The 16,665-nt window shown below is 40.5% G+C and overlaps 1 protein-coding gene across 1 annotated transcript in view; it reads left to right on the top strand.

Annotated features, from left to right (window-relative positions):
* The window catches only part of RGS22 (regulator of G protein signaling 22), a 106,316-nt gene that overhangs the window by 30,377 nt on the left and 59,274 nt on the right, over positions 1–16,665 (top strand). Inside the window, exons 5-7 of the mRNA XM_025210727.1 lie at positions 4,469–4,690; positions 9,995–10,080; positions 15,912–16,077. Of these exons, the coding sequence (XP_025066512.1) occupies positions 4,469–4,690; positions 9,995–10,080; positions 15,912–16,077 (474 nt within the window). The remainder of the gene's footprint in view (positions 1–4,468; positions 4,691–9,994; positions 10,081–15,911; positions 16,078–16,665) is intronic.

The following is a 16,665-nucleotide window of genomic DNA, read 5'->3' as shown; positions in this document are numbered from 1 at the left end:
GGCAGCTGTCGCGTCGCATTGGTGCTGCATGGCTTGGCAGGGTGCTGCCTGCTGTTTGGGACCTGGGGCCACTGGGGCTGAGTGGTGCCCGACTCCGGCTGACACGTGGAGCCGCTCCAGCTCCTAGACAGCGCGTGTCACCCTGTCGAGCTGCACTGCACTCGTGCCATGGGGCAGCTGCTGCGCGGGTGCCAGGTGGGGGGTGATCCCCACTGCCCCGTGCTGCGCGTAGGGGCTCTGCCATGAGCCCTCAGAGGCCCTGATCACCACTGCCAGAGCCAGTGAGTGCTTTTTTTTGTTTTAAGTGCTGGAAGGCTAGCCTGGGCGAGGGATGGGGCCAGGGAGGGCAGCCATGCGGGCTTCTCTCACAGTTCCTTTGGCTGTGCCTACTTCTGCCCCGGTGGGGGGAGCCACGGGGGTTATGCCCTGCTGCCGCTTGCCCATCCAGCACAGTGGGGAGGTGCAATGCAGGCGCAACTTGCTCCGAGCAGCAGCAAAGCATAGTACCCGCTCCCAGTGCTTCACGTTTGCATCAGCACTGGGAGTGGGGGCTCTGCTCTGCTGCTGCTTGCCAGCTGGTATGGAAAGCACAGGATGTGTGTGCAACAGCTCTGGGAGTGGGGGCTATGACCTGCTGCCGCTTGTTCCCTTCCGCCTGGAGTGAGCCAAGCCTGCATCCCCCCTCCCCCTGTGTGTGTGTATCCTACTCTCCCAGGAGCAACCAAAGTATACAGATATTCAGGCTATTCCTCCTAGGGTAAAAATGGCTGCTCCAGGAATAAAAAAAATGGGCAACAACCAGGGTTAAATCGCAGCCAGGAGAGTTTCTCCCAGGAAAATGAATGACTGTACATGCTGTAGTTTCTCTCAGAAGAGAACATAGCCCTCCAGCATTCCCTCCTTTTTCCACCCAGGGAGACAGCGTGTTGCTTGCTGGACTTTGATGCTTCAGCAGGGAGCGAAGTACACCCCTTCACAATCCGCATGTTGTGCTGTAGGGGAACACAGGCTGACCATGGGCAGTCTGGGTCAGCCAATCAGGGGTGCCTTCTGCCATCTGTTCCTGGGTTAAACTAAGGGAGCTTGATGAGCAAGCTGAGATGTGTGCACAGGGCAGTGCCTTTGACAGCACAGCATCAGCTCTGCAAACTCTCTACTCATCAGGGCCTCAGCAATCAAATATCTGTACATATGGCTCTGAGTATTTTTCTCTACCAGGAGGACAAACCTGAAAGAATTTTCCCAGATTATTTGAATGTGTACAAATATACTGAGAGTAGACTGACTGACAGACAAAGAAGGAGCATTTCTTCTATGTTATTGAGATCTGAGATGTTTGCTTGTAACTTAGTCCTTATTTATGGTTGGGGTGAAATCTTGGCACTGTTGAAATCAAAAAGAGTTTTGCCATTGACTTACATATAGACAGAATTTCGCACTAGATTCTCAAAGCTATTTAACTTCCTCTATTCCACTTATTTTCTGCCTGGTCAGGGCCTTCTGACAGTTGCAGTGTCCTCATTCAGTTTTTGGGGGCCAGGTTGGATGACTCTCCATGGGGTGTGGTGAATATAGGAGAATTCTTGAATGAATTTAAGTACATTTGACAGCTATAAAGCCATGACCCATAGAGAGAAATGCGCAATATCCTAGGAACATGGAGAGAGATGCTGTTTTGTATTCTGTTTTGGGAGGAAATAGGAACATTGGCCACCACTACAATTAATTTGATCGCTCATAGGTTTCTGAACACTATATTTGATTTGTTCTTCGTCCAAAAACATATTCAGCTGTTTGCATTTAACATCTGAGAAGTTATTTTGCTGTCAACCATTTATGTCTGAATGTTTACTTATTAAGATATCTCCCATACAGCAGTGTGAAAACAGCATTTGCTTGTCTGTACTTTGCTTAGTGACTTTTCTAAAACTGAATGAAAGTCCTGCATACTGGAATATATTGGTCACATCTAGTGTATTTTAGTTCTCAGCAAAATTTATGGCTTGCCAAAGCAGAAGAGTGTTCTGCAAGAATGGCTAAACCAGGCCAAAATTTACATTTCAAATTTTACCTTTTCTTTTTTCTTGGAAGGGTTTTGAGTAAAGAGTAGGTCTGGATTTACTGCATATTTTGTCATATCTGTAAAATTATTATAGTACACACTTTCACAAAGGAATCTGTTGTAATTTTATTTAACTAAGGAGTAAAAGCTTCCTTCCCCTTTATTCTGAGATGTTTCTCTTTGAGGTGCTGATGAAATGATCTGTTTAGTACAGTTTTCTGGCTGAGTGTGTGTGTGTGTGTGTACATGTTAAATCTGGTGTCAGAAAAATGCATCTTAGATTAATGTATCTGTTTTTGGTCTAATATGCATTATTTGAAGTCTTACTTCTTTCATTCTATTAGTAGATGTGTCTTGTAAATGATTTGTGGTCAGACATCCAAAATGACAGTACAGTTCATATTTAAAAGTTGTCATTGGCATCTGTTTCACTACATTAAAGTTGCCAGATGTTTTTTGTTTGGTTAATTAGAAAGCATATTGAAAAATCTAGACCTAGAACTGAGTTACTAGAGATTGAGTAAAAGTAGATATGAGTGATAAATTAATGTTGTCTTTGGTTAGCTTTCAATTTAAATACCATAGAACTAAAATAATCTAGTAATGTCTAGTCAAATAGTTCCAGATTATGGAATTTACATGCCTTGTTTGCTTTTTTCTGCAAACGAGTCCTGCTTTTTATTTTTTTTCTTTCCCTTCCCCTTTTCATAAAGCGTAGGAAATTAAATAATACATTTATTTAATGTAAGCATTATGAAGGCTTAATCACTCAAAGTCAGGAATTTATAAAAATTAAGCATGAAAGTAAAATAAATTTGCAGTTATTAAGTTGGGAGGCATTCTGAACATAGGAGAGTAAATACATAATACTGAAAAAACCCAAACCAAACCCAGTCTTAAAATTGCACCTTAGTACTTCTATAGAAAAAAGCATGAAGTCCACAAAAACCTGGAAAGTATTAATGCGAAAAAGACACAGGGGTGACAGCATACAGAAAATTAGATATGACTATGGTAAAATCAGGCAGCCAACCTGGCCAATAAAGTTCTGGGGTGTTTAGTTCTGATCAAATAAATCCTGAAAGGCATAGGAGCTATTTATGCTTAATTTAATCACATGCTAAAGTACTTTGGTGGTTCAGGGCCTCTACATAAAGATATTGCAGGATATGAAAGAACTATCATAGAGCTTTTTCATTAGTCTAGTGTAACCAGACTTGAATAGTGTGTTAAGTTTTGGGCATCTCATTATTGCTAAATTGTGGGCAGTTGGAGAAGCAACAAAAGTGCTTGATTTCAGTGTAGTTACTTTGGATTTATACTGGTGTGAAATGAAACAGGATCTCACAAAAAGAGACTAAATTCAATTAATATTATTGTGTGGGGAAAAAAGGCCACTTCAAGTTTTTGTCTTCTCATTTTTATGATTTTTTTATGATTTTTTTTCTTAAAGCAGAATGCCTCCAACTTCATAGTGAACTGTTTGAATGTTTTATACAACCTTCATAATCATCATTTCTTGAAGTTTGAATGCAAAATTATTAGTTTTGGTTTACAGTAAAAAAAAAAAGACAGAAAAAACTAATGATTGCTTTTGGGTATGCACATGCTTCTACTCTGCTTTTAGGTATGCACGTGTATGTGAAGTTGACAGAAGTTGCATGTACATAGCTGAAGATGGGATTGGAACTGTTGTACATAGGTCATACAGTCCCTAATTGAATTGGCAATATATGGTAATACTTGATATGGGAATATTGGTCTTGACTCTTGCTAAGTTTTTGATTTAATATGAGGCCATAGGCCTTTAAAATAAATAAATAAATAAATAAAATTCGTTATATGCGAGGTAAACTCACTCTTATGCGATCGGTGTGGTGGAAGTCCGCAGCCAGCTGCTTTGTGTGGTTCACTGTGGGAGTGACACACACCAAACTATAGTCTCCTGTGTGGATCTGTGCTCCTTGCTCGTTTTCTGCAACACGTGTTTTTGTAGTTGCCATCCCCATTATGATAGTGCCTTGTGCTTGTGTGTACTGTCTACTGTTGGTGAGTACCAAAATTGTCTTGTAGAAGTGATAGAAACGGGTCTGGGGGTCAGTACAGTGGAGGTCTTGGAACGTAACCCTATTTGTTACATTGTAAAGTGGGTTCCCTTTATGCGAATTTGAGTTATGCGCTGTTTTCCAGGAACGCCTGTACAGCATAAAGCGAGGGAAACCTGTATTGGAAAACCTTACAATGAAAAGAGAGGGGCAAGTATGCTGTGAGCAGAAGTCCTGAAATGAAGGAGAAGGAAACCTATTTATACCAGATTCTGTTCTGTAGGGTGCTTTTATACTGCAGAAACAGGACTTCTCAAATGAAAGTTTCCTTATTATAACTTTTCAAAAATTTCTTTTGCAGACCTTTGCACAGCCGGTTAAATTTAATCCTGATTTTGGGATTTTTGAAGTAATTAATGACACCCCTCTGCTCCTGGAAAGCCAGCTTAAAAAAATACTGCATGCTCAAAAACCTCCAAATCCCATTTACAATGTTACAAGGAAGGCAAAGAATGATGGGCAGTTCTCCAAAAAGAGCAGTGCTTCTTCAGACCCAAATATTAACCCAAATTACAGGATTATGGTAAGCATGTTCTGTCCACTGCCTTTTATTTAAATGTTTTTGTAGACATTTTGACAGCAGTTACTGTTGTGTTTGACTTGCTAGCTTGGGGAAAAATGTTCATTTGTACAGTATTAGGAAAATACTACAATGAGCCAAATTATGCCCTCAGATCACTATGTGTCTCATACAAGTGAATTTAACTGCATTTGTACATCTTTTAGACTAGAATTTAGTTTTGTGGCCTGAAGCTTTTTAATATTAAGGAAAAAATGTTGCTCACCAATATTACGACAACAATTAGTTTACTGGTGATCCTTGGAATATACAAATTGATTGAAACTAATGCATCTCAGTCTTCTGCCTTAACTTGTGCCTAGCAGTTGTGTGGCTGTGAGCTCATTCATGGTCTGGCAATATGCATGGGTCTCTTCTATTAGTTCTCAGAAGACTTGCATATTTAACTCCCGTTAGCACTGATGGGTAAAACTAGCATAAGTCACTAATTCTGGCAAGCAAGAACTGACTTAGCTAAGTGGATGTTTTGGAAGATAGAATAGATTTCAGGGAAACCTTCTTCTCCTGATGTTGTGTAGCCACTACCAGCTGTAATATTTTACTCTGCTTGCTTTAGTGGCTCTGTCTTTTGTTTTAGAATAGAAATGAAGTCAATATTAACTGTAAACATCTTAGAGAATACAAGAGAGTACAGATGGCTTTATAAGGAGTCCTTGGAGTTTTCCTTTAAATTGTACTTTTGCAGAAGAAAAATACATTTCAGCAGGCTGTGGTACTTGATTTATTCACTTATGCTAGTGTGATATGATCAAGGAAGTTATGTGACTCCAGTAGACACCATTCAAAACTGTTCTAATGTCTTAGGGCAGTGGAGGGCAACCTTTTTTTGGCAGGCATGCCCCAACTTATCCCTCACCTTCCCTGAGTGTCATTCTGATCCTTTTCCCCTGCCTGATCTGGTGGGCATCAGGTGGGCATCTTCTTTATGTTCTATGAGCATCCTGGGTATCTCCATTCCTGGTGGGCATCTTCTTTATGTTCCGTGCCCTGTGCTCCCCACTGGATCTGATGCTCTGCTTTCTGGTCCCTCTACCACTGTGCTGCCTGGCCCCTCTCTGAGTTGCTGAGTGCCACATGCAGAAACTGCATGTGCTGTAGGTTCGTCATGCTTGTTTACTGTGTTTTGGAACTAATCAGCCATCAACCTATGCCATGGCCAGGGAGGAGGAAAATCAAGGAGCTGTAGTTGATTGCATCTCTGCTTTGTTAAACATAATCATTGTGAAGCAGGTATGCTTGCCCATGATGGAAGGTGAACTATAACAGGATACTGTAATACTTTGCTAGTAACTATACAGGAAAAATACTTTGGTTAAAGAGGAGAAAGAGTAAAACCACATCTAAGGGATTCCATAGAATCTAGAAAAATACAGATCTTAACTAGAGAGACCCACATAGTTGAGTCAATGCCAATACAAATCTCAAGTATCAGATTGTAAGAATATTAATGGGGCTATATTACTGGCTTCCAGATCAAAAAGAAAAGTGAATGTCCAATGCTGAGAGAGGGCAAAAAGGAAGCAAAATTTACCACAATGCTAAAAATAGGGGACTTTCACTGCTTACTGAAAAACTGGTCAAAGGGCACAATGGAAGAAAGTTTTTCAGCATTCTAAGTGATTGCTTCTTGGAATGGCTTATTTGAGATCACACAGAAAGGGAAGCTAGTTTTAGTCTAACTAAAATTAGATGTGCTAATTTCACAAGTGCCAATAGCTGAATCAGTAAGTAATGGTGGCCACAATGTAATGAGGTTTGACATAGAAAGGTCAGGTTGACTACCAAAAAGTGATTAAGAATCACTGCCTTGAAATAACTAGCTGCATTGATCTCAGTGGAATTGAAGAGCTGAATATATCTTTCTCTGTCACGTCTTAGGGTTTGTGGGGTTTTGGCTGAGCTTCCCTGTGCATTCTTGGGCTCCATATCCCTAACCTTCCCCACCTAGTATTTCCTCTCATGTGAGTTGGGAGGGGACAGTACTGCCCTATTTTATGTTATGTAAGGGCCCAAGTTATTTAATGACAGACATGATGTTTATTATAGGCTATATTCAAGTTTACCAAGACAAACTGTAACATGCCAGATGTTAAAAAATTGCCACAAAAATAGCAGATTCATGACAAAGAAGGTGCTGCTTCAGACAACATCTTTGTCTTGCCAGAACAAATTTAACATCTGATCAGGTCTCCAATCCTTCACTATCCCATCATACCCTGCTCCTCCTTCCCCACTCCAAGAGGGAGGCAGGAGGGAGAGAGAGCATCTTATTCTCTGACAACCCGCCAAACAGCAAGTTGTCAGGGAGCTTGCAGTTTGCCTCACCATTGTTGCAGTGGTGGCAAAGGCTGCCTTGGGGTGGAATGGAGGAGAATGCCAGCTCTCAGGAAGCTCAAACATCGAAAACTTTATAGGACTCCTGAACTGCCTGACCTCCATTAAATTGAAAGCGTTCTTGAGATTCCTGAGGGTGGAGAATGCCTGGGCAGTGGCACTCTCCACTCTCGGGCAGCAGGAGAGCCATGAACTTTAAAGGGCTCTTGGGCTGCCCATAGACTCTTTAAAATTCCAGACAGGTTGGGAGTCTAAGACCTAGAAATGCCTAGTTGGAAAGTACTCAGGTCTCAGGCTGCCCACCAGTTGCCTACTCCTCTTCTCCCACCTCCAAGAGAGAGGGAGAATGGCTGGCTTTGGGTGCCTCCCAGACCTGTAAATGTGCAGGTGGCAAGCAGTTGGAGGCTACAGGGCTCTGGCCATCTGCCAGCCAGATATTGTGGTCATGGTGGCAAGAGTTCATGGTGAAGCCTGTCAGTTGACAGACTTCACTGAAGGCTGGGTGAGCCAAAGACCAACTCCCAAGGCTAGACAGCGTGCCTTTTGTGGCAATGTTGTTGTCTTTCGGCCAGTGGTCTTTGAATATATGGTTGCCCATAGTGCTTTAGTTTTTGTGGTACTACAGCCTTTGTAAAACTACAAAAAAACCCCATCTCTCAGAGCCTTAGGAGTGTTTCTTCTTTCCATGAGGTTTTCCACAGAAGGGAAGCACCATGACCTTTGTGGTATACATCAGTGCATTTTTAGCACTTTTGGCATTTTATACCTTGTTTCAGCTTTCTAGTTTACTGGATGGGTGATTTGGATGCCCCATCAACTTCTGCTTAACATCTGTGACACCATACATTAAAGCCATGCCTATCATATTAGCATGCCAAAAGTCAGTACCATATCTGTACAAAGTACCAGAAGTCAGCCACATCGATTTTGTCATGCCAGCAGTCATGGTCACATCTCACTCATAGTGATTCCTTACCACTTGCTTCCATTAGTTCAGTTCAGATCAGAGTGGAATTTGATTTTTCACTCTTTGTTCCTTCTTGCTCAGCTGACTGCTTATAACCTTGTTCAAGAGGCAAGAATGAGAATTGTTTGTTTGTAAAAAGCATCTTATATGACTTTGGCTTCACTGTGAGTCTTAACATCCATCCTGTTTGCAATGAGAACCAGTCTGAATTTAGGCAGATGTAATCTGAGGAATACCTCTTATGTTCTTTTTCTCTATCCTCACCATCCTCCCAGCCTGTGAAGATCGACAAGCAAACAAGGGGGGAGGGAGGCATGCTTGCAAGTTGCAGATGTGGGAATATGTGTATGTTAAGCTATGGTCAGTTAAGAATCAACCAGAGGGTGAATTATATAATGACAGGCATATGCTGAAGGGGAGAGAATCAGTCACAGGTGGAAAAGGAAATCAGATCAGGTTTTGAACCTCTTACTTTCCAGTCCAGCAAAGCACTTAACTTCAGTCACATGAGCAGACTATGAGACTATCCACAAGCTTAAAGCTAAACACGTGCTAAAAGCTTTGCTGGATTGGGTCCCAGCAAGGCCTACGGCTAACCCTGGTAACAAAGGTAACAAAATCTACTGGATTACATTTAGATCTCTTTTTCTGGGTGTTCTTTTCCTCCAGCTAATATATAATTAATTTTGCATAGCATTTACTCAGACATAAACATATTATGAATAACTGATAAAAAAACTGGGACATGTTTCCATTGGTACATACAAATTGCAAATATTTTTCTTACATCTAGAGAAATTGGCCAAAATAAAGAGACAACTTCTATATTTCCAAAAACTTATCAGTTACCAAAAGAGGCACATACTATAGCATGGAGACTAATTAGTCTTCATCTCCACAAATTACACTATCTGACCCACAGCCAACATAAGCTTTCCATATTTTGATATATTTTCTTCTACTTAAATGAAACCACCTACTTTGCAAAGTAGTTTAGATTTTTTAATCCTCTAGAGATGCATATGAAGCAGAAATAACCCTTACCCTTTATGAAATACTAGATCATAGAAAGAAAATGTAAGTTCAAGCCCATATGTACTGATTGCCTGGGGTAGCAAAGAGCTACAATATCAATACTGCCTGTCCTTTACTCCTTTTTGTGGACAAGTAGAGGATTTTATTCTCGCAGGAATTCAATTTCCCCAGCAACCAGGTCACTAAAAAGAAAAATACTCCTCAAATAAATGAAAGCTTAGTTCTTAAGAATGTATACATTTGTTGGTGGTGCTTTGTCTCAGATTCATTTCTTACAGAGCCAGTAGTGAGATTCTGTGGACCTCAGATTTCTCTCACTTAGGCTGGCATAAATCAGGAATAATTTCACTAAGTCAACAGAACTAACTTAGCCTACAACTGATTTAAGAGAAAGCTGTAGTTTGTTAATAGGTTTATTTTTATGCTTTTTAAATTTTTGTTGTTGTTGTTCTTTTTAATAGCTACAGTTTTTCTGCTGTTGGGGAATAGATTAAGACCATTTAATTGCTTCTTCACTCCTCAAGAATATCAAGAAAAATGCTGACTATTGTTAATAGTTTACTGCTGGTAGTGTCTGCCACGTTCTCTATTTCACATTACAGATAACTTATGGGCAGCTGATATTCTAATTGGCACATTAAATTGTACATTACAGGCCTAATTCATTCTTTCATTTGCTTTCTTGTCTTAAGTTGAAATGCTTCTATTTATGCAGGTTCAAGTGAGATCAAAACCAGGCTTTCTCAACTATTTATAAGAAGATAAACTAATTTACTCAGCTGGGTGACCTGTGTGTGGTGGGGGAAAGGGATTGTCTTACTACAAAGTATCCTATCAGTTAAGTATGTGACAAGTAAAACCAGAGGAAGTTAAGATTAACATGGATGCTTGGTCTTTCTTTCTTTTAATAGTGCCTTGATCGAGAGCAGGGAATTCAGTGGATTAAGAAAGAAAGACTTCCAGCATTTCTAGAAAGTGATTGTTACTTTGAATACAGGTATTGCAGTCTCTAATGTAAATTCAAATGTTAAATTTGTTTATTTTTCTCCTGTGTGTAATTCATCTTGACACTTCACTTAAGGCATTTTCTGGAGCATTTTGTTTTGTTTAACCCATTTCATTTTAATGACTTAGTTTGGTTAAAATGAAATAAATAGTATTTTTATTTTGTTCCTTTTTCACTCAGTAATTTTTCTTGTCCAGAAATTACATACCATATTAGCCTGCTAGAGAATACTACTGGTATTTATCTATGTGTAACTATCTATATTCCACAGAGGTTGCAAGTCTCTTGCTCTTGCACGCACACCAGTGTCTAGTTATTGTAAATGAATGATCTGAAGTAGAGGAACTTGTCTAGAAAGGACAGACTATTCTGTCTTTCCATTCTGTTCATAGCACTTGATGAAGTAGGCTATCTCCTACAAAAGCTCACAGCTCTCTGAACCAGTTAATGTCTAAGATGCCACCCTAACTTCCTCCTTACTGCAGAGTAAATGTACTATGAATTAGTATCTGTGGTAAAATAATACAAAATAATCATGTAGAGTGTCTTTATATTCAGTTTGCATTTTTAAATGTTTGTAGGAACTGCAACCATATGCAAGATACTGAAGATGATTTGTACATCGGAGGGAAAAATTTACAAAGGATAGTAAATCAAAGGAAAGCTGTACCTTCCTTACAGTAATGTGCATGTATAAGCTTCCTAGAACGTTAGTAGATTTGGTCTTCTGATGTGGCAAGCGATTTTTGTGTTCAAACAAAATATAATTACAGCAAAAGCTTTGTTATCCAGCACCCATGGAGAATGGGGGGGGGTGCCAGATAACCAAATATGCCGGTTACCTGAGAGGCCCAAACAGGCGTCTTTGCCTGTTTGGGCCTCTGCCCCTCCTGCTGCGTCCGGTGCACCGCTGCCCCTCCTGCCACATCAGGGTGCCGGGGAACAGGCACACTGGGGACAGGCTGCTATGCCCTGGGCCATGGGGGCTCGGTGAAACCGGATGTGCCACAGTGGGCAGTTGCGGTTTCACTTTTGCCGCGTTGACTGGCATGCCAGTTAATAGAGCTTGCCAGTTTGTAAGGTACTGGATAACGCGGCTTTTGCTGTACATGGAATTAAATTTTAAGCACATGCTCAATTCCTATTGTAGTCAATGTTCAAAGCTGAGCTAAACAACATGAACAGAGGTAAGAGAGGAGAGGAGAAAAGAGTTGAACCTGACACAGCGCATCAGGTCTGAACTCTGCCATGATCAAAAACTGGGGAAGTTTAGATTTGGCATTGAACTCAGAGACAGACTCCATGGCTCAAACCTAATATATACTGAGCCTCACTTTTGGGAGAATTCTTCCATCTATAGCTATAGTCCACATTAGAAATGTTTACTGGTAAAATTTATGCCAGCTTAGATCTGTTTCAGTAAGATGGTGATCACAATTGGGTGTCTTAGCTGGCAAAGTGCATTCTCACAGCAGGTTGTATTGGCAAAAAGTATACAGTCCTATGAAGAGGCTTCCTAGAGCTTACTTTACTGCTATCTACCAGGCTCCATTGCATTGTGAGCTACTAGCTCTCTTCTCAGTCTTGCAGGACTGGAGAGTCAAATTCCAAGAAAACCTGTGCTTCCCTCCTAAAATTTAGTCTATTTTTATGCTGTTTTTCAAAAGTTTCATGGTTCTTTTTGTCTCATCCCATAATTTGATCTTCCTTACATAGTTTTCAGTCTCTCTGACATTTTGCTGTCGGAAGAATGAATGTTGGACATATCAGTAGAGTTCCCATGGCTGGTTTTAGATGCAGAGTGACTGATACTTCTGAGCTTGTGGAACTTCAACAATTATCTCAGTGGCTTGCAAACAATTGCAGCAATAATTAAGTCCAGAAGAAGATAGTGCAGGCAATTAATGAAAGTCACTAGGTACCAAAAGCCCTTACTGACCAAGTGCATATGGTGAACCAGCACTTCTCGGCTTGTGAAGCAAACACTGTGTGGCAGAACTTGATGGTGCTGCTAGCCTGGGACAGGCACCAGTGACTGCCAAATTTTTGATTATGGAAGATCTTCCTGTTGCTGTGTCCCAAGCCCATCCCAGCCTATCAGAGACATGTAAACGAGAGCTTCCAACTACTGTGTTATCAGTTCATTGTTGAAAAGTAAATGTTAGTTATCCAGGTGTAGAGAGCTGTTAAGCATGTCTTCCTGCACAGAATTGTGACTGAGCAATGATAAGAAATAATAGATGGGTTTGACTCAGTGGGCTTCCCTAACTATGGTGGGGCAATAGACAGGATGCATCCCAGTTCTGATTCCTTTCCTCCTGCATCTGAATACATGAACAAGAAGGACTTATGAAAGCACTAGTGGATCACTGGAGCAATTTCACTAACATTAGCATTCATGGGCAGGGAAAGCTCATGATGCATCTTTATGAATACACAACTTTATGAGAAGTTTCACACTTTTTTTCCTTGACCAGCAGATTCACTTTGGTAGGGTTTCACAGACAGCTGTGATTCTCCAAGGTACTGCCTTGCTCATGAAGCCATGCGCTGGGCAGCTGGACAAGAGCAAGGAACATTTTAGCTATTGTCTGAATAGGTGCTGGATACGTGCATTTGGCAGATTAAAGGGTTGCTAGGATGTCTTATGACTAGAGTGGATCTCAGTTAGCCAAATATTCCTATTGTTGTTGTTGCTGCACATGGTGTTTTATGTAATATTTGCAAACCAAATGGGATAATCATTACCAGCAGGGTGGAGAGAGGAAATGAAAAGACTGTCTGCTGAATTTGAACAGCCTGACACAAAGGCAGGTCCTCTAATAGAGTCCATCCAGGCAGTGTGCAGTTGGAGGCCTTAAGAGAAAAATTGACTGTGTGTCCTAGCCAAACTGGGTGCATGCTGCCTTACATTACTTCATAATTAAACTGTACATGGCCAAGTGATGATTTGTTATAAATTTCTATGAATCTGATGAGGGGTTATTGAGTGGGGGACTACATCTTGGTACTGTAAGGCAAAGAAAATAAATTATGGTTTGCACAGCATTATTATGAAGTATTAAATAACAGACTGTTCAAGCAGAAGGCCCACATGGTGGCTGGTCTACATGGATTACATATCAGTGTGTGTGGGCTCTTCTGAGTTCCCCTTTATTTCTTGTGGAGTTGAGTGCATGGGGTAGTGTTGCAGGGCATAATGGCACGTTGGCCTCAGGAAGGACTTTGTAATCAGTGTAATGCTGCTGGGATATAGGCCTCTTTCAAGCTTTTTGGGAGCAACTTAATGTCTTGGCCCATTTCCTGATGCAGCTCTTAGGAAGTCCTCCTGATTTTCTTTAAGCATACCCACCTTTCACTCTCTGATCTTCTTTGCTGTGGACTTAGAACTCTTGAGCAGGTTTGTCTTACCTTGTCCATTCCTTTTTCTTACTTTTGAAGGTCAGGCTTTCAGCACAGGTGGAGGCAGAATCTCAGTTGATGTCACTGATTTAAAAAAATCAGACAGACATTGCTAATGGGCTAGCAGACATCAGAAAGTAATTACCAACACCCAGAAAGTTTTACCACATAGGGCCCTGCTTCAGAGCAGTATGACAGCTAAGCCTGTGAGCATATTGTAGTACTGTTCAAGCTCATGAGGTGTGGAGGTCTGGATATAAAGGGTCCTAGATAAATGTAGTGAACATTGTTAAATAATAAAAGGCATCTATCACTTCGGAGGGCACCAAAGACTCCACAAAGGCAAGTTGAGGTTCCCAGAGCCTCTGTGCTGCCTGCTTCTTCAGAATGATGGAACACCTTAGCTAATTGCTGTTGGCATTTGGGAGGTGGAGGCAGAAGATTCAGTGTACACAAGGGGTGATGATAGGCACAGGGACAAAAGTGTAAAGTAAGTAGGGGAACTGAGTAAATATGGAATGGGACAGAATTGAGGCAGCCACTGATAAGTGGAAGATAAAGTTAAAAATTCAGAAGTGAAAACAAATGGTACAGTTACTTAGTAAATATGAATAAATTTGGGCATGTGTAAATATACTAATGAATTGATAATAAATATAACACACAAAATAGCATTGTAAATTTGATCCAGGAAACTGATTCCCTGGCATTTGGTGCTGATCGCACAGTGGGAATTAGTTGAGGCATTGATAAAGCTTACTCTCCTGCATGTCAAGATTTTGCTGTGGGTGATTCCTCCATGGAAGTGACGTTCAGTTAGAAGGAAATGAGAAATCTGATCTCTGTAGAACAAGGTTTGTTCAAAGGAAGCCATAATGCAGGAAGACCTAACAATTGAGTAGTGGCATGGGGAAGTATCTTACTTCAGTGGGAGAAAAAAGGCTGCTCTTTTGAGGAACATGCAGGGAAACCTCAACTAGTGCTTGCATGAAAATGTTACTGAAATTGTGCTAGAAAACAAGAGAGGAGCTCTATAAGTGAAGAAGAGTTGTGCTCACTGACCAGCTTTGTGAGCCTGTTGAAAGAGTGAGCCAACAAGCCAGCAGCATTCAATTTCTACTTCTTTCATGAATCCAAGCCTTGCATTCTGCAAGTAATTTGTTTGGGACTTGGACTTTCCCACTGAAAAACAAAAATAATTGGGTTTTTTTTTCTACTGAAAAACCAAAATATTTACAGCTGAAAAACCTGCATCCAGTAAGTTTACTGAGTTGTTTCTACAGTCATGTATTCCCCATTACTGTACTGATTTACTTGCAAACTTTCTTTTGTCTCTTTGAGGTATTTAAATTGAATGCCCAGGTGTTAGTTTGTACTTGTTTTTGTATTTGGAATGTGTGAAATTGTAGTTGCTTTGTTTTTACTTTACTAGATTTGTTTCTCTGCCTGCACAAAATATGTATTTTTTTCTTTAAAGTATTCAGTTATTTTTTGTTTTGCATTGTCAATGTCTGTTCTTAAAATAAACAGCTTCTTTAAGAGAACATCTGTTGTTCCATTGAGAGACAAGGACTCTGCTGATCGCAGAGTGGGAATGGGGGTGAAGTTTTAGGGGCTGTGAAGAAAGCTAAGAGAAAAGGAGCACATGAATGGGGGAGTAAATTGTACCTAACAAATTTCTTTTCTTCTTCCTCATGGTTTACATCCTTGGGTTGAGTTGGGTTGGTTCTGGGAAAGCTCCTGGTTTTCTGTGGGCTATGCATCTTCTGTGATTCCTTTACGGACCCATCTGCTGTTGTGCCGTTTCCACGTGCCTTTCTCTGGACACTGAAAAATGTCCATGGTCACTTGCAGGCTGAAGGTGAGATCTCTGCTCCCTGTTGCAATGACCTCCATGTAGCAACAGCAGCTCTGAGCTTCATGTAAAAACAGCAGCTCTTGGGTCTTCCACTTTGTGGCTCAACCCCCTTTTGTCTTCTGGTATCATTTAATACATATTGCCTGGTGTTGTTTTGTATTGTAGCCCCCTAGCTTTTGCATTTCTTTCAAAATATTTTGATAAACATTTTTACTCCCGTAGTAGTTCTGCAGATGAGCTTGTAGGGTTCCTTCTCCACATAAGCTGAGGAAAGCCAGAGTTTCTTTCAAAGACCAGGCAGGAGAGGAAAGGGTTTTCCTTAACAGCTGTTAGCTACAGCTTTACCTGGAGCCATACTTGTAGCTAGAAAAACTGAGTTAGCAAGAAGAAAGCTGTTTCCAACTTGAAGTAGGGGGGGAATAAAATAAAAAGTAGAGCATGAAGTTACCCTTAAGAACTTGTTTTTAGGGTGTACTGTCAATTGTAAAGCTAAATCAAATGAATTTGTGAATGAATACTTAAAATGAACTACTTCTTTTGTCTCCTAACATTTTAACTGTAGGTTAGCTAAACTGATATCGCAAGTAGAATGGAGCAGTACTGGTATTAACTTCATTATAGATACAGCATATTATCCCTGGATTGTGAAAAGAGAACCAAATCCTCCTCTCCCTGAGGAAGATGAAGACGAATTAATTATGAGAAAGTTCTATGTCTCACTTGGCCAGGTAAAATAAACACAGCATCTAGGTAATGGGAACAGTGTTGTGCTAGACTGAGCATACAGAACTAAGGATTCACAAGTGTACTCCTGTTATGATTGGATAAATAGATCAGAAAAAGAATACAGATTACACAGGTAGCTTGCAGAGCCTCAAACACAGAAGATATTTTAGAACATTCTGCACTCTGCATACACATGTGATTATTTCCTGCTATGAAAAAATCATAGAATTAAATGGGAAAAAGGGACTTCAAAGGTCATCTAGTCCAACCCCCTGTACGAAGGCAGGATGTGCTGTTTAGATAAGTGGAACTGGGTTTCCCATTTAATCTTTGCCATTTTTATGACTCAGGAAAATTCAGATGAACTGTTTAGAACCACTCTTGTAAAAATGTATGGCTGTAATTTTCAAACATAGTTGCTGTTGTCATGTTCAACAGCTAATTGTATGTATAAATAGTTATTTAGTAGGTTATTTGCATATGTTTCCTCTGAAGAAATATTGTGCGAGCTATATTTGAAGATTTAGATGAACTGTTTGAAAGTCAGATGCATAAATCACTTTGGAAAGAGGAGTAAAATGAATTATAAG

This window comes from Alligator sinensis, unplaced genomic scaffold (assembly GCF_000455745.1).
Source record: "Alligator sinensis unplaced genomic scaffold, ASM45574v1 scaffold974_2, whole genome shotgun sequence".
Taxonomy (NCBI): Eukaryota; Metazoa; Chordata; order Crocodylia; family Alligatoridae; genus Alligator; species Alligator sinensis.
This window is presented reverse-complemented; position numbering and strand designations above follow the sequence as displayed.